Source organism: Lissotriton helveticus, chromosome 6 (genome assembly GCF_964261635.1).
Source record: "Lissotriton helveticus chromosome 6, aLisHel1.1, whole genome shotgun sequence".
Taxonomy (NCBI): Eukaryota; Metazoa; Chordata; class Amphibia; order Caudata; family Salamandridae; genus Lissotriton; species Lissotriton helveticus.
Window position 1 is genome coordinate 835637810 of NC_136067.1, and position 22579 is coordinate 835660388.

General features: G+C 49.7%; 1 protein-coding gene across 3 annotated transcripts in view; it reads left to right on the plus strand.

The window, feature by feature from the left end:
• The window catches only part of ATG5 (autophagy related 5), a 540258-nt gene that overhangs the window by 24672 nt on the left and 493007 nt on the right, over nucleotides 1-22579 (plus strand). For all 3 annotated transcript variants that reach the window (XM_078648434.1, XM_078648433.1, XM_078648435.1), the window contains exon 2: nucleotides 14223-14381. In XM_078648434.1, coding sequence (XP_078504560.1) covers nucleotides 14274-14381 — 108 coding nt within the window. In that variant the 5' untranslated portion in view covers nucleotides 14223-14273. The remainder of the gene's footprint in view (nucleotides 1-14222; nucleotides 14382-22579) is intronic.

The window sequence follows — 22579 nt, forward strand, 5'->3', positions numbered from 1 at the left end:
CCCCTCTACATTTCCTCTGACTGCGTCCTGAAAGATCTCTATATGTTTCTCCCTACAACCGAGGTAACTGTAACTGATGTAATTTTGGAACAAAAATGATGTCATGTACAGCGCTTTGATACCTTTGGGTCTAAGCTATTTTAACCGTGAAGTTTTGAGACCTGAGCAATATGGCTGATGCCCGGTGGAGCTGCTAGATAGCTAATGAGGAGATGGGTCCGGGTTTCCCCCTCGACCGTCACCTACCCAGCCAGACATTGGGCACAGTTCTTCCTCGTCTCCCTGCTCTGTCTCCTTCCTCCCCTCCTTTCCTTCGAATTCTGTCAACCTCATTATTTGTTTACTGTACCTTACTACGTTACGGTAACTGATGTAGCTTGTAACGCAAAGTTCCTCTGCTAAAGCGCTTTGATAAATCCGGGTCTAGCCAGTGCTATTTAAACTTATCAAATCTAATAAACTCAAACTGGTTCCTTGTTCGCGGAGACCTGAGCAACATGGCTGATATCCGGTGGAGCTGCTAGACAGCTATTGAAGAGATGGGCCCTGGTTTGCCCCTGACCATCACTTACCCACTTACTTATTGGGCACCGTTCATCCTCGTCTGTCTGCTACTGTCTCCTTCCTTTCCTCCCTCCTACAAATTCTTGCAACATTATTTTTGCGTACTGTACCTTTCTATGCTGTTGTATCTGATGTAACTTTTTAACGTAACGATCCCAAATGCAAAGCGCTCTGATACCCTCTTGGGTCAAGTTCGCGCTATATAAAACTTTATAAAATAAATAAAATTAAAATAAATAGCAATTTCTTTAGTAGTTGAGAGAGAAGTAACACAGTTTTAGGTATGGACTGAGAATGAAGACCATCACCAATCAAGTGTCAGGCCCACTCTGAAATGTACTTACATACACAGAAAATGGTGTGGGTGGCAGCATAATAACACAACCATTGGCACAGCCAATAGGTCTGGCACTGGCCACTAGCCTTTTGACTTTGTCGATACTTTTTGTTTTTGATTTTGCAAATTATTTTTGTTTTAAATTGTTGAGGGCCCAGAAACTTCCCCAACAATAGTTTTGAAAAAAATAAAATGACAAAACAAACATATACAAAGCCAAATGTCTAGCTGCCAATGCCAGGCTTATTGGCTTTGCCAATGGTTGTATCGGATGTAATTGCCTTGGTCTTCACGTTTTCTAATTGTGTGTTGGTGAGTAACGCCAAAAGTCAACCTCGTGAACAGGGCAAAGCTCAGCAATAAAGTTACCACCTGAGATGCAAAGTCAATAAAGCACTGCATAGTGCAGAAAAGGAAACCACTGAGATAAGCTCACTGCATCTCTTGGCGATTGTCAAAAACAATACCTTTCTCTCTTTCATCCCAAGCAATTACTTTGGCTCAACACTGGCATCAAGTAAAATGGTTGTGCCCATAATTCATAAAGGAATAAGCAAGCACTTACGCCAGTATCCTGTCGTCATTGTATTCTCATGCAATGATGGTGTCTTATTGAAGCAAACTAGGCACTGTGACTTGAAAAGAACCACATACTCATGAGAAAATGATCCATTCTAAAAGAAGAGACTCTTTGAAAGGCAATTCTAAACTATTTTACTCCTGGCTGATTGTGGAGTGCCTACATATAGAATTGAAGTAGAATACAGAATTTGGGGCGTGGCCAGGCCGCCGACCAACATGGTCGCACGGGGCTGAAGCTCCGCCGAACCGCTCGCGCACATCTAAATTATCCCCCATTATTGAGCCGCAGACTCCAACTATGCGGCACCAGCCTGTTGCGGTGGTGATGTTGAGCATATTAGGAGCTCCCGAGTTGCGGCGGTGATACCTCGGCGTAACGAGAGAGGGCCGTAACCTGCCGAGGGAGAGACGCCATTGCAATAGGCGGAGGGACGCAGGCCCAGCGTGGACTCGGGCCTCTTTCATTCTGGTGTTGCACTGCCCTGTCTGCCCGGGGGGAGGATCGAGGTGAGTGCGCTGGGCGTGGGCCGCTGATGACTCCCTACCTCTCCCCCCCATTCGCTGTCTTCTCTGTCCGCGGAGGGTGGCTTGTGCGCTCTCGATACTCCCTGAGGCCCGCGAGGACAGGGCCCGCGGGAGAGCCTGGGAGACAGCGGAGCTGTGTGATTCGACCGCCACCAGAAAGCACACCGTTTACACCTCACTAATCTTTTATCTAGCGCTGGCCCCAACATCGGATCCGGCCTGCGGCCGACATTTTGAGGTCCATAGCTGCGGTTCCACATACTGGAAACCACTCAGCCTTGGCCTCCGAGTTAGGTGACTCAGCCCCCTTCTACAGTGCTGCACATAGAACATAGACACTGTGCTGGTCCTTCTGGGCTCCTTTCGCAGCGCGCCCTGTCAGACTCCTAACATAGTCCTTGACACCTGCACGTGGTACAGTTGACCTTGCCGCATACCTGTATCTACGCAACGGCATGGGCCGTAAGGACACCAAGCAGAGGGTCCTGCCATTTGAAAAGCTGTTAGACAAAGCACAGATACGCAGGCCCAGACATGGCGGAGGGTGGGTAGGACACTGGCCTGGGAGGTGAGTCCTCAACCTCTGCTGACTCCTCAACCTCTCCTGACTCGCTGTTGCAGGAGATGAGGACCAGCTTCAGAGCGCTGGATGGCAGATTCGACTTTCTAGGCAAACAGTTAGAGGGTCTGGGGGCAAAATTATAGGTACATGACAAACGGCTTGATGTAGCATAAGCCAGGATCTCGGACATTGAGGACCGTTCAGCCCAGTCATTAAAGCCCCTAGAAAGAATGGAGCACATATTCAAGGAGGTCGCTATCAAAAATGAGGATTCGGAAGCTCGTAGTCGCCACAATAACGTATGTATTTTGGGGGTGCCGGAATCTACGAACACTGGCCGCATGGACACTTTTGTCGAAACAGTACTCATTGACCTATTTGGCAGAGAAGCTTTTACCCCTGGATTCGTGGTTGAAACCGCTCATTGTACCTTGGGCCCTCGGCCTAATCCTGGCTGCCCGACCCATCCTGGCCCGAATTATGAACTACAGAGATCAGGACACTTCCCTGCGCCTGGCCAAGGAGCAGCGGGACACGAACTTGCAGGGGCCTGGCTAGCCCTGTACCCGGACTTCAAAGTTATGGTGCAGTAGGCCAGGCATAAATACAACGGAGTCAGCCACCCTACGAAACCTTGGTCTCAAATATGGCATGCTCTATTCGGCGCAGCTGCGAGTGGACATTAATGGCAGGCCTCGCATTTTTGACTCTCCCAATGATGTACAGGAATTTTGCCAGACTTCTAAAAATAAGGGCGGCCAGCAGACAACGGATGGGGCGGGGCCCTCTGTTTGCGGCGGGGCTCGACTGCCAGCATGGGACTCTTCTCCACTGAATGAACAGGCATAAACACAATGCAGCTTGAGGTGCCCATTGCTTGGGATGTATGTTTACTGAGATAGTATCATATCTACAACTTGTATAGTTTCATTGTGCTGGGTATTCGGCGGGGCGTTGCCTACCCCTCAGGTGTAAACCATGAGGATCTCAATTTGGAACCTAGGGAACTGTTGCTTCTACTTACTGCACCAATTTGAATGTTCCTGGGAGGTTTGGGATCGTTGTTTTTTGGGGCTTGCTCCTCACGATGGGACACAAGAGGCTGGGTGGCGGGGGGTGGGGGAATATGTTGGGTACACATATGTTATGGCTCAATTTGTATTATGCTCACGGTTCAGCTACACTCCTTTTTTCTGATTACAACTATTATTTTGACATTTAATTTACTCAGCTAGCTAGGATAGGGGCTATTGTGGGCCCATCAGACCTGGCCCTAATGTCTTGGAATGTCAGAGGGCTCAACAGGAAGCGGAAACATGTTCTACGTTACCTGCAGCGTCATAATATAGATATTGCATTTCTTCAAGAAACGCACTTACCCAAGGTAGAGACCACACAATTTGCTTTAAGTAGGGGGCAGCAGCACTATTTTTCCAACTTCAGTAATTACGCCAGGGGAACGGCGATCCTCATACACAAAAGGGTCCCCTTTCATTTATGTTCCGTCATTTGTGAAAGAGAAGGTAGCTATACTATTGCTACAGGGAAATTGATGGGACACAATCTCACATTCCTATGCATTTACACACCTAACACTGACTGCTCAGACTTCTTCCATAATCTACAGTCGCACATCGTCCGACTATACGCAAGTAACTTGATAGTTGGCGGGGATCTGAATTTGATATTGAACCCCACCCCGGACTGTTTGTCTGCCTCCACTGCTGCTAAACCACACGCACAAAGGGTGTTCCTCGAAATTTGTGATTCTCTGACTTTAATCGATATTTGGTGACAGCGAAACCCATCCACTGCTGCTTACACACACTATGCAGCCCAATACAATACGTGGACCAGGATCGACCATTGGCTACTTACACCAGGTGTCTGCCAGTGGTACAAATCCCTCAATACACTCCCTAGAACCTATTGTGATCACTCCCCTGTGTTGCTTCATCTTCAAGTTCCCAGACCCGACGGCTATGAACGTCAGTGGCGATTCCCAAGCCGGGCCTTGCAGGGCGATTTGTTCCTATCTGAGATGGGAAGGCAATAGAGGATTATTTCACTATAAATACCGGCTCGGTGGATACATGGGTGGTGCTATGGGAGGCCTTTAAGCCCTACATTAGGGGGGTTTGTATTGCAAAGCATGCCAGAGTGTTGAGAGACATGCGATCCACTTTGTCCCGTATTGAGCAGCAGCTTGTAGAACTAGGGAGTGCTTGACCAATCCGAGCCCTGACAAGACGAAGCACCGGATCACATTGTTAATTGACTTCAGGGACTCGGCAGAGCGGGAATCCCATTTCTTAAGCAAATATGCTATTGCCCGTAGATATGAAGAGGGAGAGAGCCCTGGCCGTACACTAGCGCACATGTTGCGACCCCCATACAACAAAGCTTACATCACTGAACTGAGGTCCACATCGGGCCAGCTCCTCAACTCCGCTATTGAGATCTGTTACGAATTTATAGACTATTACATTACTATATACACCTCCAGGGTTGCACAGGACTCTACTGCACAAGAGGGATATCTGTCTGAGATAGCTCTGGTGTATTTGGAGAAGTACATGGAGAACTTCCTGGCGGAACCCTTCTCGAAGGAGGAAGTCATTAGTGCAATAAAGGCTTTAAATGGCTCCATGGCTTCTGGTCTGGATAGCTTTTTTTTTTTTAATCTTTTTATTTAAAAAACAACAAGGAAAGACAGGTGACATTAGCAGCTCTAACATTTGTCATAGATACATTTCCATACTTCAAAATAATAAATCCAAAATATTGATAAGGGATCATAGGGACTCATGCGCCTCCACTTCTTCCAGACATATCGGGGGCGTACAGATATCTCCACGGTATCGATTCCAATCCTCCCAGACCTTCCCCCACTTTTTGGGACAACCTCTGGCAACGTAGACCGACCTCTCTCTGCACATGTACCAATCCAAGTTTTTCACCCACTTCTCAACCCGGGGTGGCTGGCCAGCTCCCCACAGCTGAGCAATATTACGCTTGGCTACCATACATGCCAACGTTACCCATTGTCTCTTATACACACACAGATCCGTGGGTTCTCAAAAGTTCAAAATACACCTGCGGGCCTCCGGCCGTAACTCCACCCCCAGGACATCTGGCAGCGTATCATGGATCTTTACCCAATATTCCTGTACCTCTGTACAGTGCCACAGTATATGCATAAAAGTTCCAAGCTCTCCACACCCCCTCCGGCACTGCCCACTCTCCACTCTACCCATACAAACCAGACGAGTCCCCATGACATATGACCTGTGGAGAATCTTTAGTTGCACTAATCTGAGCCTCTAAGGACAAAGAGCACTGATTTCGACCAGTTGATTGCAAACCCAGAGTACCTCCCGAATATAGCACACACATCCACAAAACATATCAGGAATCCCCTTGGATTGGTAGGTAAAGCAGGATATCATGAGCGTATAATGAGATTTTGTCCTTCCATTCAAACGTCCACCGCAATCCTCGGATCGACCGGTCCAACCGAGCTCACGCCTCCGAGGGCTCTAAAGCCAGAGCAAACAGGAGCGGGGATAAGGGACACCCCTATCTCGTGCCCCTGCCAAGGAGAAAGTCGGCGGATTTTCGATTATTTACCACCACTCTGGCTAGGGGATTAGCATACAATAGACGCACACCGTTAATGAACTCCGGTCCAAAGCCCATCTTCCCCAATACTGCAAACAGGTAAGGCCACTCAACCCTATCGAATGCCATAGCGTCCAGAGACACCAGTACCGTCGGCTCCTGGATCGTTGGTGTCCTACCCAATATCCTGTGTAACCTGCGCAGGTTAAGGGCCGTATTCCGACGCAACATGAAGCCAGATTGGTCCGGGTGTATCAAGGTGGTAATGACTTTGGCTAGTCTCGTTGCTAGGAGCTTCGCCAGGACTTTAGGTTCAGCGTTTAGCAACGAGCTAGGTCTATATGATGAGCAGAGCGTCTTGGGTTTACCTGCTTTGTGGAGGACCACAATATTCGCCACTCGCTGGTCATACGGGAGCTGACCCCTTTCTCTTCTCTCTACAAACATGGAGCGAACAAATGGAGCAAGTTTGTTAGCACTCAGTTTATACAGTTCTATGGGAATTCTGTTAGGGCCCGTGGCCTTCCCCGAGTGCACTCCTCTGATGGCCTGCGCCACCTCATCATTCGTAAGTGGGGAATCTAAATACTCCCGGTTGTCATCCGATAGTGTGGGCATCTGGATGTCCTTGATCATTGCAATGTTGTCTGCTTCCGTGTATACCCCTGCCTAGGTGTATAAACCCCCATAATATTCAGAGAATTTATCCGCTATCGCTTGCGGGTCCTTAATCGTACTGGAATTTCCTCCCTGTAACTCTGGTACCCGCCGCGAAGCCCACTCTCCCTTCTCAAGCCACGCTATCAGTTTGCCGGCTTTATCTCCATGCTCGTAAATCCTGCTTTGAGTCTCATCGTTCTGCGCTCTAGCCCGATCCCTAGCGAGTCCCCTATATTCATCATGGTGCCGTTTTAACAGGTGTATACCTTCCAAAGTTGCTTCCCTATCTACCTCTACTTCCAGCCTCGTCACCTCCACCTCTTCATTTCCGCCTGCCGTTTCTTCTTTTTCCCCGCGACCAAAGACAAAACCTCCACCTGAATAATGGTTTTATATGCCTCCTACAGGGTCTGTGCCGAATCCACTGTATCCCTATTTTCTTGGAAGCATCTTTCCGTGATCTTAATGACTTCCTTCTTGGTGGCGGGGTCTCTCGTGCCATGGGTTAGTAGGGGCTACCCTACCTACATCAGATTGGCTAGTTTCCAACTGGAGCCAAATTGGAGAGTGGTCGGAAACTCCCCATCCCAGGTGTTGCACCTCCCGAACCGCCGCAGCCTGGGCCGCCGGCAACAGTACATAATCTATTCTAGACAGGCTGTGATGTGCGGCGGACACGTGTGTATAGTGTATCTCACTCGGGTTACTTATCCTCCAACCATCTACAAGCACTGTTGTTTCTAAGAATTCGGGAGGCCACCTATGCGTCTGCCTCAGAGTTCGGGCCGGGTGTCTGCCTACCTCCTGGTCCACCACCGCATTAAAGTCCCCACCCACTCCCCATCACAAGGAGGCCCAACGGCAAAGTCAGGAAGATAGTGCCCAGGTCTCGGAAAGTGCCAGATTGAAGGCCGAGCGGGACATAAATGGACACAAAAGTAACTGTCTTCCCCTCCCACTGCCCTGATGAACCAATGTATTGGCCTCGATGGTCAGACCATGTGGCCTGAATGTTTAGGGGAAAAGAGTTTTTCACCAAGATACTAACTCCCCTAGACTCCGTGGTAAACCCAGCGTGTGCTACCAACTTATAACCCCCTTTGTGTAGTGCCAGGCAACGATTACCAATAAGATGAGTCTCCTGTAGTAGCACTACATCTGGGGAGTGTCGTCTAATTAACTGGTTCACCATTCCCCTCTTAATTTTGTCCCCAAGGCCGTTCACATTCCAACTAATCACAGTTATCCCCGAGCCCCGTCTAACATTTGACATTTAAGCGGTATGGAAGTGATACAATCATAGCTTTGTCTCCTGATGCGAAAAAGAAGAAGAAAAAGAAAAAAACTAATTTCAAACGATTCTGCACACAATATGTTTTCAAATCCAAAAAACCCCACCTGCCCCAAACCACCCCTCCCTGCACCCCTGCATATGGCTGCCGCCCATCCCCAACTAGCAGTGTGCCTGTCGCCCAATACCTACAAACTAACTAAAGGTAGTGACGAGGAGGAAGACCAATACCATCCCCCCCACTCCCCACTCCCTCCAGCTACCCCAAGCACATCCCCGGGATCCGGGCAATCCACAGCAATCTTACAGTCAGCTGAGTCTAGTTGAGGAACTGGCTGCGGAACCGCCCCACCACCTGACACTCCAGAACTGCATGAAAGTTCTTACGGCCTTCATCATTCCTGCTCCTGCAGTTCATCTCCACCTCGGTCTCGCCCCTCCGGCCCGTTCGAATGTCTGCTGTCTATCCAGTCCAATGCTACCTCAGGGTTGTCAAAAAACCAGGCCTTCCCTTCGATTTCCACACGTAGGCGAGCCGGGAAAATCATGGCATACTTTAGTCCCTTGTCCTGGAGTTTCTTCTTCACCGGAAGAAAACTTTGTCTTTGTTTCTGCACCATCTGGTTGAAATCTGGGGAAAAGGAGAGCGTTGCATTTTCGTATCGCAGGGGGATCCCCGCACGAGCCGCCTGCAAAATCACATCTCTATCTCAAATTCAGAACTCTCGCAATCATCGGGCGAGGGGGAGCCCCAGGCCTGGGCCTCTCCCCTGGCACCCTGTGGGCGCGCTCGATCGTAAAAAGGTTGCTCAGTCCCTTGGGCTTGAGATGATTAAGGACAATGTCCTCCACAAACCGGTCCGGTGCCGGGCCTTCTGATTTTTCGGGCACCCCAAGGATGTGTATGTTGTTACACCTAGCCCTTCCCTCGTATTCATCGAACTTCCGGTCTGTCAGAGCATGTGAGGCCTTGAGATCACACACCTCCTGCTGCAGCAACGCCATATCGTCGATTAAGCTAGCAGTCTTAATATCGAGCGATTTAACTTTTTCACTCGCCTTCGTAAGATCTGCCTGTATCAAGTTGACCTCAATCGTGACCGTGTCCAATTTATTGTCCAAAGCTTCCATCTTTTGTCCCAGCAATGTTTGAACCCCATTTAAAGCCGCCATGACATCTGTGAGTGTTGGTTCAGCTGGAGAGCCCAAGGAGTCTCCCCCACTGACTGGGCCTTCTTCAAGTCTGTAGGGGTGCCTTTAGGCATTGTGTACCGGTCTAACTTGTTAGACTGGATATGTTTCGACCCCTTAGAGGATCTGGGCAAGGCCTTATCAGTGTCTGGCTTGGTCGGCATCTGAGCTTCGTCCACTCGCCGCTCCGAACCACAGATCTCGACAACTCTCTTGGGGTCTGGGATCCTAAGGCTCACCGCGCGTCCTCCGGCTGCCCCGTGCCCATCCGCAGCTTCGCCACGGTCCAGATAGTCAAGGCCAATAAACTTCCTCGCCCCTAAATTAACAAGCAGGGACACAGGCGGTCACCCCGGTGACCTCAGCACCAAGACAGGTCTCTCAACAAGGCGACGGCCGGTCCACCACAATGAATGTCCACAACCCCAGTCTCAGGAGTACATCAGTATTGTCTGCAATGCGAGGGGTTGAAATAATAAACAACACAGGGCCACTCACTCTGAAAGCCCCACAGTATTTACCACGCTCTCAAATGGCCCATGCGACCTCCTGCCCTCCACACCTGGGGCTCAATGCCTGAAGGCCCAAGATCACCACCACCAGCCCCGTGATGCCAACTATGTATGCGTGGTCTTCCGCTGTCGCCTCCACCAGAAAGTTTTGCCACGGAACCTCAGCACCGCTGCAGGGACCAGGCACACTTGACCGGGTTCTTCACTGGGTCTAGTCGCCCAAGCACACCATAGGTCTTCTTCCAGGGGCCAGGCGCCTCAGCCGCTACCAGATGCTTTTTAGCCAAATTCACAGCTGAGAACTCAGGGCCCTCCATGCCCCATGGTCACTGAATCTAGCCTGAGCCAGCACGGGCCCCTCTGTGCGTGCGGGGCAGTGCAGCCCGATTTCTTCAGCCTCAAGGTCCGCCATAGCCGACCCGCGGCTTGCCGAGGCCGCAGTCGGCAGTTCACCCCCACCGTACGTCGCGGCTCCTCACCTCCGCCAGACCCCGGTCCGCTACTTTCCAGGGGTATTGTGCCCGCACCACGCAGGGCATGGAGCTACGCTTCTCCCTTCAACTCCTCCTCTCAAATTCCGGGCAGATCGGGCCCACCGCGCGAGGCTGGAGGCCTCACCCGGACGATGCAGCCCCCCCCCCCATCTCCCCCCCCCCCCCCCCCCCCCCCCCCTTCGATTCTCCACCAAGCCTTCCGTAGCCGTCGGCCGTCAGCTGTCAGCTGATGAGTTCCGGGTCCGGACCGGCAACTTCCGTTTTTCGGCCCCGTTGTTGTTGACTTTGGTGCCGGGCACTGCACCCACTCCAGCACCCGGCTCCGGAGGCGCGCAGACCGCCTACTACCGGACAGCGTATCTTCGGGCCCAAACGTCGCAGGCGGCCTGGGATCATAGCGAGGAGCGCCGCTTACGTTCTGCCATCAGGTGGTGGGGTCAGATATCAGGATAAGTGCCAGGATAGTTCAGCTGGAGGAAGGGGTCGACGGAGGCGGGCACTCATGCGGCCATCTTGGACCCGCGCGTTGCTCCTCCTCTGGCCTGGATAGCTTTACGGGCATTTTCTATAAGACCTATAAGGATTTCCTGGCCCCTAAGTTAATAGAAGTGAACACCGAATCACTTGAGTGGAATGTGTTGCCCCCTACGCTCAAGGAAGCAGTTATTATACTTCTCCCTAACCCAGGCAAAGATCCCCTATGTTGTGCATCGTTTCGGCCACTCTCCCTATTGACTCTGGACTACAAAATACTTGCAAAAATGATTGCACTCCGCCTCGCCCTTTTGATGGACAAGATCATTGCCCCGGCACAATCAGGATTTGTTCCTCAAAGGTCTACCTCGCTCAATCTCCGCACCCTGTTTGTGGTCCTGCATAGAATAAACCCGGAGGTCCCCGCAGCCGCCATTCTTTTAGACACGGAGAAGGCTTTCGACTCCTTGGAATGGCCCTTTTTTGTGTCCGTGATGCTGCCTATGGGTATGCCCAAGGGCTTTGTTGCCAACACGGCGATGCTATACAGTAGTCCTACTGTGAGATTGCGACTAAATAGTTCCCTGTCCCGCCCCTTCCCGTTGTCGCGAAGCATTAGGCAGGGCTGCCCCTGTCACCGCTCTTATTTATCCTTGCAAATCCAAATTTATTAGTGATAAATTCACATTATTTGATTATTAATTTAAACATTTAAAAAGACAGTTCACATCCCATCCCACACTCATTCAGACAACCAAACTCATACACACTGATACTCCTACGTCCTGCAACTCAGGAGTCCAACCATACAGAAAGTACCAACAACTGCTCAATAACAAGTGGACCAACAAATTATGATCTGGTATTGGCATCAGTTACAATAATTCAGACATATACTATTCATTTGGCACAACAGTGGCTGAGTAACTTAAACCCATATAAGAACATAAATACGATGCATGTAAGAATCCAAGAACTTCAAATTGACAAAATAAGCATTTAAGGTCCACAGGGATATTCTCAACGTGAAATGTTTAAATTCATTATCAAATGATGTGAATTTATCACCATTAAATTTGGATATGTTTTGATACCTCATTTTTGGTACATGTTTTTGTTAGTAGGCCAGCTTCTTAAGTGTATATGTATCTGTGATGTATAGAACACTTTGATCTTTATAGGTAGAGAATTTCCGTTCTTAGTAGTTTGCCAGGTTCCCTCTTGAACCAGATTTGTTCAACCCCCTCACGATGACGATAGAGACTGTCAAGGGCATGCACCTAATTTCTAAGCTATACCGCGAATGCTCATCTACAGTCCCCTGTCACAGATGATAAGCTTCGTAGGGCCTGGGAGGAGGACCTGGGGCAACCCGTTCTCAATGACCTGTGGGTCAAATTTTGTTCCATGACAAAAACTGTTTCCTTAAATAGCCGCCACAAGCTCATTCATTTTAAATTCCTATGCAGGATATATGTGACCCCAGCGACAACCCACAGATTAGACCTGACCAGACCACACACCTGCTTAAAATGCGGGGCTCCCCAGGCAGACTTTGTTCACCTCACTTGGACATGCACCAAGATACGAGCTTATAGGGAAGAGGTACATAAGGCACTTGAGGACATGATAGAATTAGATGTGGTGCCCACACCAGAGGTGGCACTACTTGGTTATGTGGCCAACTTTTCGAAACGTGTCCGGAAATTTGTGGCCCTCAGCCTATTGCTGGGGAAAAGAGAGATTGCCTTACACTGGGGGTGTAAAGTCGCTCCTACATTTGAAAATTGGCTGAGCAGCTTAACATATTGCAACACAAATAGCGACTTATATGCCACTACTTTGCCACGCTCCTCGCGGCCTAAAGACATTTGGGGCCCACTCATGAACTCTGGGGCCATGGAGAGGCTACTTCCATCTACACCACTTGAACAGGGCAGAGTCCCCAATGACATCGATGGGCCGGATGAGACATATATTTTACCCCACTAGACATGGAATTGTAAAGCTATAATCAGGCGTCATGAGGAATACGCTCTACGACATTGCAGAGACTGGGGGAATGCTGGGCTGATTGCAAGTAGCCTTCTGGGACTATGTTTGATACTCTTTTGTGATGCCAGTATATGCCATTATTTTTATGCTGACGAATTGTTACAGTGAGCTACATGGGTTAATTTTCTGATGAATTATGATGCAAAATGGTAAATAAAGTTTTTAAAAAAGTAGTATACAGACTTTGATTGTGAACTCGAGTCCCCCACCCCACAAGGAAACCTAACTTTCACACTCCCCAGTAATCATTCACTTGCACAATCCTCATTACTCCCAAACCCAAAAACAAAGTGGACGGGTAGGGTCAAACCATTCCCCATATGCAAATAAATGTCACTCTTATCAATTATGGCTTTTGTAAAGGCCCTTTTAAAGGTGTGTTTTTCTGGACCCAGGAGCAAAATGAAAACCAGAAGCATCCCCAGCGTGGTTCCACCACTGGAGAAACTGCTATCACAGGTGGACTTACACGGATGGAGGAGTGTGGCTCAATGGTTAGAGCGGCAGACCCTGATGCAGAGTTCTGGCCAGGGACTAGGGTTCGATTCCCGCCTCGGCGGGCTCTCGGCTCAATTTCCTTGGACCTGTCAATTCTCGCCTCGGTGCCTATTCTAATCACGGGCCCCATGCTGCAACTCTGGGCAATAGCTTGCTTAGCCTCCACATCGGCCCCAACAGCGCTAAGGATGCCTGGCTTCACCCTGGGGGTGCCCAGGAGTGGACACTTCACAGGGAAAGCCAGGAGGGGTTCCACAGCGGTATAAGTATCAGCGCCAGGAAGCCGAATAGGCGACACCGCAAGGTGACCGTCTGGTGACAGTGCGCTCTATAAGTACCATGACCTTTACATTTACATTTACTGATGCCCATTCGCAGGGAGCCCATCTACACATAAACTGCTGAGAGCTATAATAGCAATGTGTGCTTTTTAAGACCAAACAAGTTTTCTTTGCTTTTAGCCAGTTTTTGATGAGGGCCCGTTGGCATCCACAACAATGTTTTGCAAAATCCATGACAAAGCAAAACCAGAATCGACAAAGCCAAAAGGCTGATGGTTAACGCCCTAGCCTTTTGGCATTGCCAAGGCTTGTTTTGAATTATGATTGCCATTTGCAGGTGTAGCTGTGCCGACACAGGTAGCTGAAAATAAATGAGAATTTAAAAGTTAAAATCTGTGCATTCTTCTGAGTCCCACAGAAAACACAGTAGCTTCTTCCCAACAGTGATGTTCTCTAAATAGTGTCTCAAATTGTTTAGTCGGAATGTAAGATGTGCCCCCTTACCATACACGGTTAAGGGATTACTGCAAAATTAAGGTGCATGTTTATCTTGACTTGTTTTTTTCCTTTCCTAGACAGGGGGTTGAATACATTGCTCTATATGTGCTGCATCGCTACTTGGAATAATGACAGATGACAAAGATGTGCTTCGAGATGTTTGGTTTGGACGAATACCGACCTGCTTCACATTATACCAGAACGAGGAATCAGAACGAGAAGCAGAGCCCTACTATGTAAGTGCAAGTGGAAGAACCATTTCCACCTTATTGTCTAACTATTTGTTTATGATTAGGACTATGATAATTGTTTAAATTAAACTTAACAGTATTTTCCTATGAAGTCTTAAAATTAAGATCTGATTTGACGGGGTTAGGTCCTTATTCTTGGAGTAATGGCAACTGTCCCTCAGTTTTTAGGTTTCGCCTGTCGAAAGCTGCCGCGCAGCTTTTCGGCGCAGGCGAAATCTAATGAGAACAGTATGTGGCTTGGTCACCGCCTCTCTGTTCCATTGGCTAGCTCCATAAATGGAGGCTAGCCATTGGAACAGAGATCTGTCCGTCATAGCCTGAGCAGATTTGTGGGCGTTCCGGCGATTTTTAGGCTTTTCGCAACGTCGTGAAGACGTGTCCACTGTGGGCGTGTACTTTTTTATTTTTTCTTTCATGTCTGTTTTTCATCATTTGTTCGATCGTCCTGGTCTCGCATGTTTGTAGCCCGCTGTCCATCCCCCCTCCCGCTGTCCGTGTCTTTGTTCGCCCCCCCCCCCCCTCGTGACTCCCACTGTCCGTGTGCCCTGTGCCCGTCCCCGCTGTCACACGGGGCACCTCTAGCCGTATCTCAGCCCTCAAACCCAGTCTTGTTTCAATAGGTTGTGCCAAGCCTCGGTACCTGCCATTCTTCGTTTAAAGAAACAGTAGCAGATTTTTTCCGAAACGCTAATATGCTTATATTGGCAGAACAGGTGTTATGGGCGCTGCACCGGGTCCCCGCGGAGCTCGGTGGGAGGCTTGAAGTACTCTTTTGGAAGTACAAGTGATCTAGCCCCGCCTGCGACTTGTGAGGGTACATTTAGCTGTACGCCTACCGCCACCCTGATGGGCTTCGAATTTGTAGCTTCCCGGGCATACACAGAGTTCCACAGTCTGCGCGTTAACCCACCCTACACTTTTACTGGAACTGGAAACTTTGACCTCGTCGGCTCGCACAGAGCTCTGCAGCCGGCGCATTGACCTGCCGAGATTGGAACAGGTGATCCGCGGAGTACACATGATAGAAGTCCATTGCCTCACCGCGCTCTCTTAGAGGGTCCCAGGACCCCACTCTCGCGTTCCTGCAGAGCCTGAAGTAACTGTTAAGGGGAGGGGTAGGACCCCCAAACGAAGCCTCCAGGAATGAAAGTCTTTTGCCTAAGCACCTGGGCATACAGATGTTGTAAGCTATGCCTCGCAGGCATCTTCTAACACGGTTTCTAACACGGTTTAAGGGAGAACTGCTGTGACAAAGGGTGCTTGACAGTGCGTCCGTGGGAAAGAAGGGGGTATTCTAAGAGTGTACGACCGTTCCGGTAAATGTCTGCTGACAGGCCTGTATGTCTTTAATTCTAAAACATACACTTTTGTTTGGCAGAGATGGTCAACCAAGTTATCCATCCGCAAGTATCTGGGAACAGGAGATAATGTCCCCGAGCAGGCCAACAGTCACGGTTAACCCTGCTTGACTTTTAACGTTTGTCAGATGGTAAGGCGGCCCTCATGGGACAGTACGTGCTGGCCCTGTTCAAGGCGGGAGTGCAGAGTAGGGAGTGCAGAGTGACTGCAGAGTGACTAGGGAGTGCAGAGTGACTGCAGAGTGCTAGGGAGTGCAGAGTGACTGCAGAGTGCTAGGGAGTGCAGAGTGCTAGGGAGTGCAGAGTGACTAGAGAGTGCAGAGTGACTGCAGAGTGACTGCAGAGTGACTGCAGAGTGACTGCAGAGTGACTGCAGAGTGACTGCAGAGTGACTGCAGAGTGACTGCAGAGTGACTGCAGAGTGACTGCAGAGTGACTGCAGAGTGACTGCAGAGTGACTGCAGAGTGCTAGGGAGTGCAGAGTGACTGCCGAGTGCTAGGGAGTGCTAGGGAGTGCAGAGTGACTGCAGAGTGCTAGGGAGTGCTAGGGAGTGCAGAGTGACTGCAGAGTGCTAGGGAGTGCTAGGGACTGCAGAGTGACTGCAGAGTGACTGCAGAGTGCTAGGGAGTGCTAGGGAGTGCAGAGTGACTAGGGAGTGCAGAGTGACTAGGGAGTGCAGAGTGACTAGGGAGTGCAGAGTGACTAGGGAGTGCAGAGTGACTAGGGAGTGCAGAGTGACTAGGGAGTGCAGAGTGACTAGGGAGTGCAGAGTGACTAGGGAGTGCAGAGTGACTAGGGAGTGCAGAGTGACTAGGGAGTGCAGAGTGACTAGGGAGTGCAGAGTGACTAGGGAGTGCAGAGTGACTAGGGAGTGCAGAGTGACTAGGGAGTGCAGAGTGACTAGGGAGTGCAGAGTGACTAGGGAGTGCAGAGTGACTAGGGAGTGCAGAGTGACTAGGGAGTGCAGAGTGACTGCAGAGTGCTAGGGAGTGCAGAGTGACTGCAGAGTGACTGCAGAGTGCTAGGGAGTGACTAGGGAGTGCAGAGTGACTGCAGAGTGCAGAGTGACTGCAGAGTGCAGAGTGACTGCAGAGTGCAGAGTGACTGCAGAGTGCAGAGTGACTGCAGAGTGCAGAGTGACTGCAGAGTGCAGAGTGACTGCAGAGTGCAGAGTGACTGCAGAGTGCAGAGTGACTGCAGAGTGCAGAGTGACTGCAGAGTGCAGAGTGACTGCAGAGTGCAGAGTGCTAGGGAGTGCAGAGTGACTAGGGAGTGCAGAGTGCTAGGGAGTGCAGAGTGACTAGGGAGTGCAGAGTGCTAGGGAGTGCAGAGTGACTAGAGAGTGCTAGGGAGTGCAGAGTGACTAGGGAGTGCAGAGTGCTAGGGAGTGCAGAGTGACTGCAGAGTGCTAGGGAGTGCAGAGTGACTGCAGAGTGCTAGGGAGTGCAGAGTGACTGCAGAGTGCTAGGGAGTGCAGAGTGACTGCAGAGTGACTGCAGAGTGACTGCAGAGTGACTGCAGAGTGACTGCAGAGTGACTGCAGAGTGACTGCAGAGTGACTGCAGAGTGACTGCAGAGTGACTGCAGAGTGCTAGGGAGTGCAGAGTGCTAGGGACTGCAGAGTGCTAGGGACTGCAGAGTGACTGCAGAGTGCTAGGGAGTGCAGAGTGACTGCCAAGTGCTAGGGAGTGCTAGGGAGTGCAGAGTGACTGCAGAGTGCTAGGGACTGCAGAGTGACTGCAGAGTGCTAGGGAGTGCTAGGGAGTGCAGAGTGACTGCAGAGTGACTAGGGAGTGCAGAGTGACTAGGGAGTGCAGAGTGACTAGGGAGTGCAGAGTGACTAGGGAGTGCAGAGTGACTAGGGAGTGCAGAGTGACTAGGGAGTGCAGAGTGACTAGGGAGTGCAGAGTGACTAGGGAGTGCAGAGTGACTAGGGAGTGCAGAGTGACTGCAGAGTGCTAGGGAGTGCAGAGTGACTGCAGAGTGCTAGGGAGTGCAGAGTGACTGCCAAGTGCTAGGGAGTGCTAGGGAGTGCAGAGTGACTGCAGAGTGCTAGGGAGTGCTAGGGAGTGCAGAGTGACTGCAGAGTGCTAGGGAGTGCTAGGGACTGCAGAGTGACTGCAGAGTGACTGCAGAGTGCTAGGGAGTGCTAGGGAGTGCTAGGGAGTGCAGAGTGACCAGGGAGTGCTAGGGAGTGCAGAGTGACCAGAGAGTGCAAGGGAGAGGGAGTGCAAGGGAGTGCAAGGGAGTGCAAGGGAGTGCAAGGGAGTGCAAGGGAGTGCAGAGTGCAAGGGAGTGCAGAGTGACTAGAGACTGCTAGGGAGTGCAGAGTGCAAGGGAGTGCAGAGTGCAAGGGAGTGCAGAGTGACTAGAGGCTGCAAGGGAGTGCAAGGGAGTGCAAGGGAGTGCAAGGGAGTGCAGAGTGCAAGGGAGTGCAGAGTGACTAGAGACTGCTAGGGAGTGCAGAGTGCAAGGGAGTGCAGAGTGCAAGGGAGTGCAGAGTGCAAGGGAGTGCAGAGTGCAAGGGAGTGCAGAGTGCAAGGGAGTGCAGAGTGCAAGGGAGTGCAGAGTGCAAGGGAGTGCAGAGTGACTAGAGACTGCTAGGGAGTGCAGAGTGCAAGGGAGTGCAGAGTGACTAGAGACTGCTAGGGAGTGCAGAGTGCAAGGGAGTGCAGAGTGCAAGGGAGTGCAGAGTGCAAGGGAGTGCAGAGTGCAAGGGAGTGCAGAGTGACTAGAGACTGCTAGGGAGTGCAGAGTGCAAGGGAGTGCAGAGTGCCTAGAGACTGCAAGGGGGTGCAAGGGAGTGCAGAGTGCAAGGGAGTGCAGAGTGACTAGAGACTGCAAGGGAGTGCAGAGTGCAAGGGAGTGCAGAGTGCAAGGGAGTGCAGAGTGCAAGGGAGTGCAGAGTGACTAGAGACTGCAAGGGAGTGCAGAGTGCAAGGGAGTGCAGAGTGCAAGGGAGTGCAGAGTGACTAGAGACTGCAAGGGAGTGCAGAGTGCAAGGGAGTGCAGAGTGACTAGAGACTGCTAGGGAGGGCAGAGTGCAAAGGAGGGCAGAGTGCAAGGGAGTGCAGAGTGCAAGGGAGTGCAGAGTGACTAGAGAATGCTAGGGAGTGCAGAGTGCAAGGGAGTGCAGAGTGCAAGGGAGTGCTAGGGAGTGCAGAGTGACTGCAGAGATTAAGTTAATGGCAATGTAAATGACAATGCCATTTATTTATCTGTTTTCAAAACCAACACATAAATACAAATGTTGTCATTTACAATGCCAATAGCTCTAACTTTTCCAAAGGCGAAACCATTGCATTGTAAATGCTTGTTTCTGATGCTGCCTGTGGTGCACAGAGAGCACCTATTCCTGCTCCAACAAGTTCTGTATTTGTGAAGTTTGACTGCAAAGGGGATTGACAAAATCAAATGTTAATGATGCGAGTCACCATATAAACAGTTAAAAAAAGTAAGACACTTATCCTGATTGTTCAGTTGAATCATGAAAGAAGGAAGGATGGGAATCTAATGGTGGAGATGGGCATAGCGCCGCTGCTGGCTGCATCCATCCGATTTGTTGTACCTGTACCTTCACCTGCAGCTAAATCATTGTCTATTCAGCACAAGAATGAAAGGATTGCCTAAGGTCTCCAAGGATGTGCAGGAGTGATCTTAAATGCAATCATTAAAGTGGAAATGGAAAAAAAGAACAAGGTGACAGCCGGAATGTTTAAGTTTCTTTTAGCCACTGGTAACTGACTTTAGTGGTTTTTAGCTCATTGTCATTGTTATAGGGCCAGCACAAGCATACATGTCTACAGGCCTTGGTCAGTTTTGCGTCTGTCACTCCACTATCCTTTTAAAAACCTCTATATGATGGCCAGGTAAAATATCAAGCTTGTATTACTAATGTGTTACACATTTAACAGGTTAGCGGTTATAACAATTTATACATCTGCGCCTGAGATCAGTGACCATTTCAATTCGTAATTTAATTAATCTCCTTTTTGCAGCTAGACTGTTGGGAGTCAGTCTGTTTTATTAAGATGTACAAAGTAAGAAAGAGTAACAAAACGCCACGGTACGTCCTAGTAAATTCCTCCCCATGATCCGAGGAAGGGCCTTTGTTTTCTGTATTTTGTGCAAGGATTTTTGCATATCTAGGTGCCAAGTCTATGCTAATGTGGTGGGAGGGGCACCACCTTAACTCTCCAGTTATCAGAGTAAATAATTTTGTCTAAAAAAAAAAAGTCCCCATCTCCGCATACACTGATCTTTTGGCAAGATTTTGGTGCTGCTCCGGCTATCAATGGGGTATGCTGCACCATGGTCGAGTTTTTAGTTTGTCTAATGTCATTTTTGCTGTTGAGGTCCTCCTTGAATGTTCTTGGGTAATTTCTGCTTTAGTCTACCAAATACCTATAGAGTAATTTTTCCAAAGAGTATGTCCCTCTTGCCAATTGGAAGTGAAAGAGAAAAATGGTTTTCTTTGAAAAAATTATTACATTATTTTTCATTATTTCCTCTAATTTAATATACAGAAGAAGAGGGAGCATGCCAGAAATATACATGAATTCAATACACATTTATCTATCAATTCTGCAGCTTGTGGGTAACTTGTGCATATGCCTTGGAGTTTTGTGAATATACAAGGCAGCAAAACAACTGTAACGCATCGCCCTACACCATGTTTCATGAGCTTTGCCTTTCTTTCTTAGTTCTAATTGCTTACACTTCCAACTTCAATACAGAAAAGGGGGTGGTGAGGAACGGAGTGTCTGAATTAAGCAGACCACTCTTACCCAGTCCAAAGATCAGGGCTTGATCCATCACCGTTATTTATCTCACTGCCCCATCCCAGCTCAGAACCTGGCTATATGCAAATTAGTCTGTCGTTGGCCCAGTGCATCATGGGAACAGGGCAGACCAAACTACCAAGCCAATTCTTCACCAGAAAGGAGACAAGCTACCGGGGACCGGTTTCTGGCATTTCAGCCTCTTCGGCCCGGCTTGCTTGAATCCTGATGGAGCAGTGAGAAAGAGACTCATGTCTGAGTATACCCTGCCACACCTATAGTGGCCAAAAACAATACAGAAAAGGGGGTGGTGAGGAACAGAGTGTCTGAATTAAGCAGACCACTCTTACCCAGTCCAAAGATCAGGGCTTGATCCATCACCGTTATTTATCTCACTGCCCCATCCCAGCTCAGAACCTGGCTATATGCAAATTAGTCTGTCGTTGGCCCAGTGCATCATGGGAACAGGGCAGACCGGGCAGACAGGGCAGTCCCTTGCTCATTGCACCATCAGGATTCAAGCAAGCCGGGCCGAAGACGGCTGAAATGCCAGAAACCGGTCCCCGGAAGCTTGTTTCCTTCCCAGTGTAAGAATTGGCTTTTGTAGTCTGGTCTGCCCTGTTCCCATGATGCACTGGGCCAGGGACAGACTAATTTTGCATACAGCCAGGTTCTGAAACTGGGATGGTGCAATGAGCTAAAAAACGGTGTTGGATCTAGCCCTGATCTCTTGACTGGGTGAGAGTACTCTGCTTAATTCAGAGACTCTGTCCATCACCACCCCTTGTTGTAAATAATTTTGTCCACCCTTAGCGTGGAAGGGTATACTCAGATGTGAGTCCCTTGCTCATTGCACCATCAGGATTCAAGCAAGCCGGGCCGAAGACGGCTGAAATGCCAGAAACCGGTCCCCGGAAGCTTGTTTCCTTCCCAGTGTAAGAATTGGCTTTTGTAGTCTGGTCTGCCCTGTTCCCATGATGCACTGGGCCAGGGACAGACTAATTTGCATACAGCCAGGTTCTGAAACTGGGATGGTGCAATGAGCTAAAAAACGGTGTTGGATCTAGCCCTGATCTCTTGACTGGGTGAGAGTACTCTGCTTAATTCAGAGACTCTGTCCATCACCACCCCTTGTTGTAAATAATTTTGTCCACCCTAAGCGTGGAAGGGTATACTCAGATGTGAGTCCCTTGCTCATTGCACCATCAGGATTCAAGCAAGCCGGGCCGAAGACGGCTGAAATGCCAGAAACCAGTCCCCGGAAGCTTGTTTCCTTCCCAGTGTAAGAATTGGCTTTTGTAGTCTGGTCTGCCCTGTTCCCATGATGCACTGGGCCAGGGACAGACTAATTTGCATACAGCCAGGTTCTGAAACTGGGATGGTGCAATGAGCTAAAAAACGGTGTTGGATCTAGCCCTGATCTCTTGACTGGGTGAGAGTACTCTGCTTAATTCAGAGACTCTGTCCATCACCACCCCTTGTTGTAAATAATTTTGTCCACCCTAAGCGTGGAAGGGTATACTCAGATGTGAGTCCCTTGCTCATTGCACCATCAGGATTCAAGCAAGCCGGGCCGAAGACGGCTGAAATGCCAGAAACCGGTCCCCGGAAGCTTGTTTCCTTCCCAGTGTAAGAATTGGCTTTTGTAGTCTGGTCTGCCCTGTTCCCATGATGCACTGGGCCAGGGACAGACTAATTTGCATACAGCCAGGTTCTGAAACTGGGATGGTGCAATGAGCTAAAAAACGGTGTTGGATCTAGCCCTGATCTCTTGACTGGGTGAGAGTACTCTGCTTAATTCAGAGACTCTGTCCATCACCACCCCTTGTTGTAAATAATTTTGTCCACCCTAAGCGTGGAAGGGTATACTCAGATGTGAGTCCCTTGCTCATTGCACCATCAGGATTCAAGCAAGCCGGGCCGAAGACGGCTGAAATGCCAGAAACCGGTCCCCGGAAGCTTGTTTCCTTCCCAGTGTAAGAATTGGCTTTTGTAGTCTGGTCTGCCCTGTTCCCATGATGCACTGGGCCAGGGACAGACTAA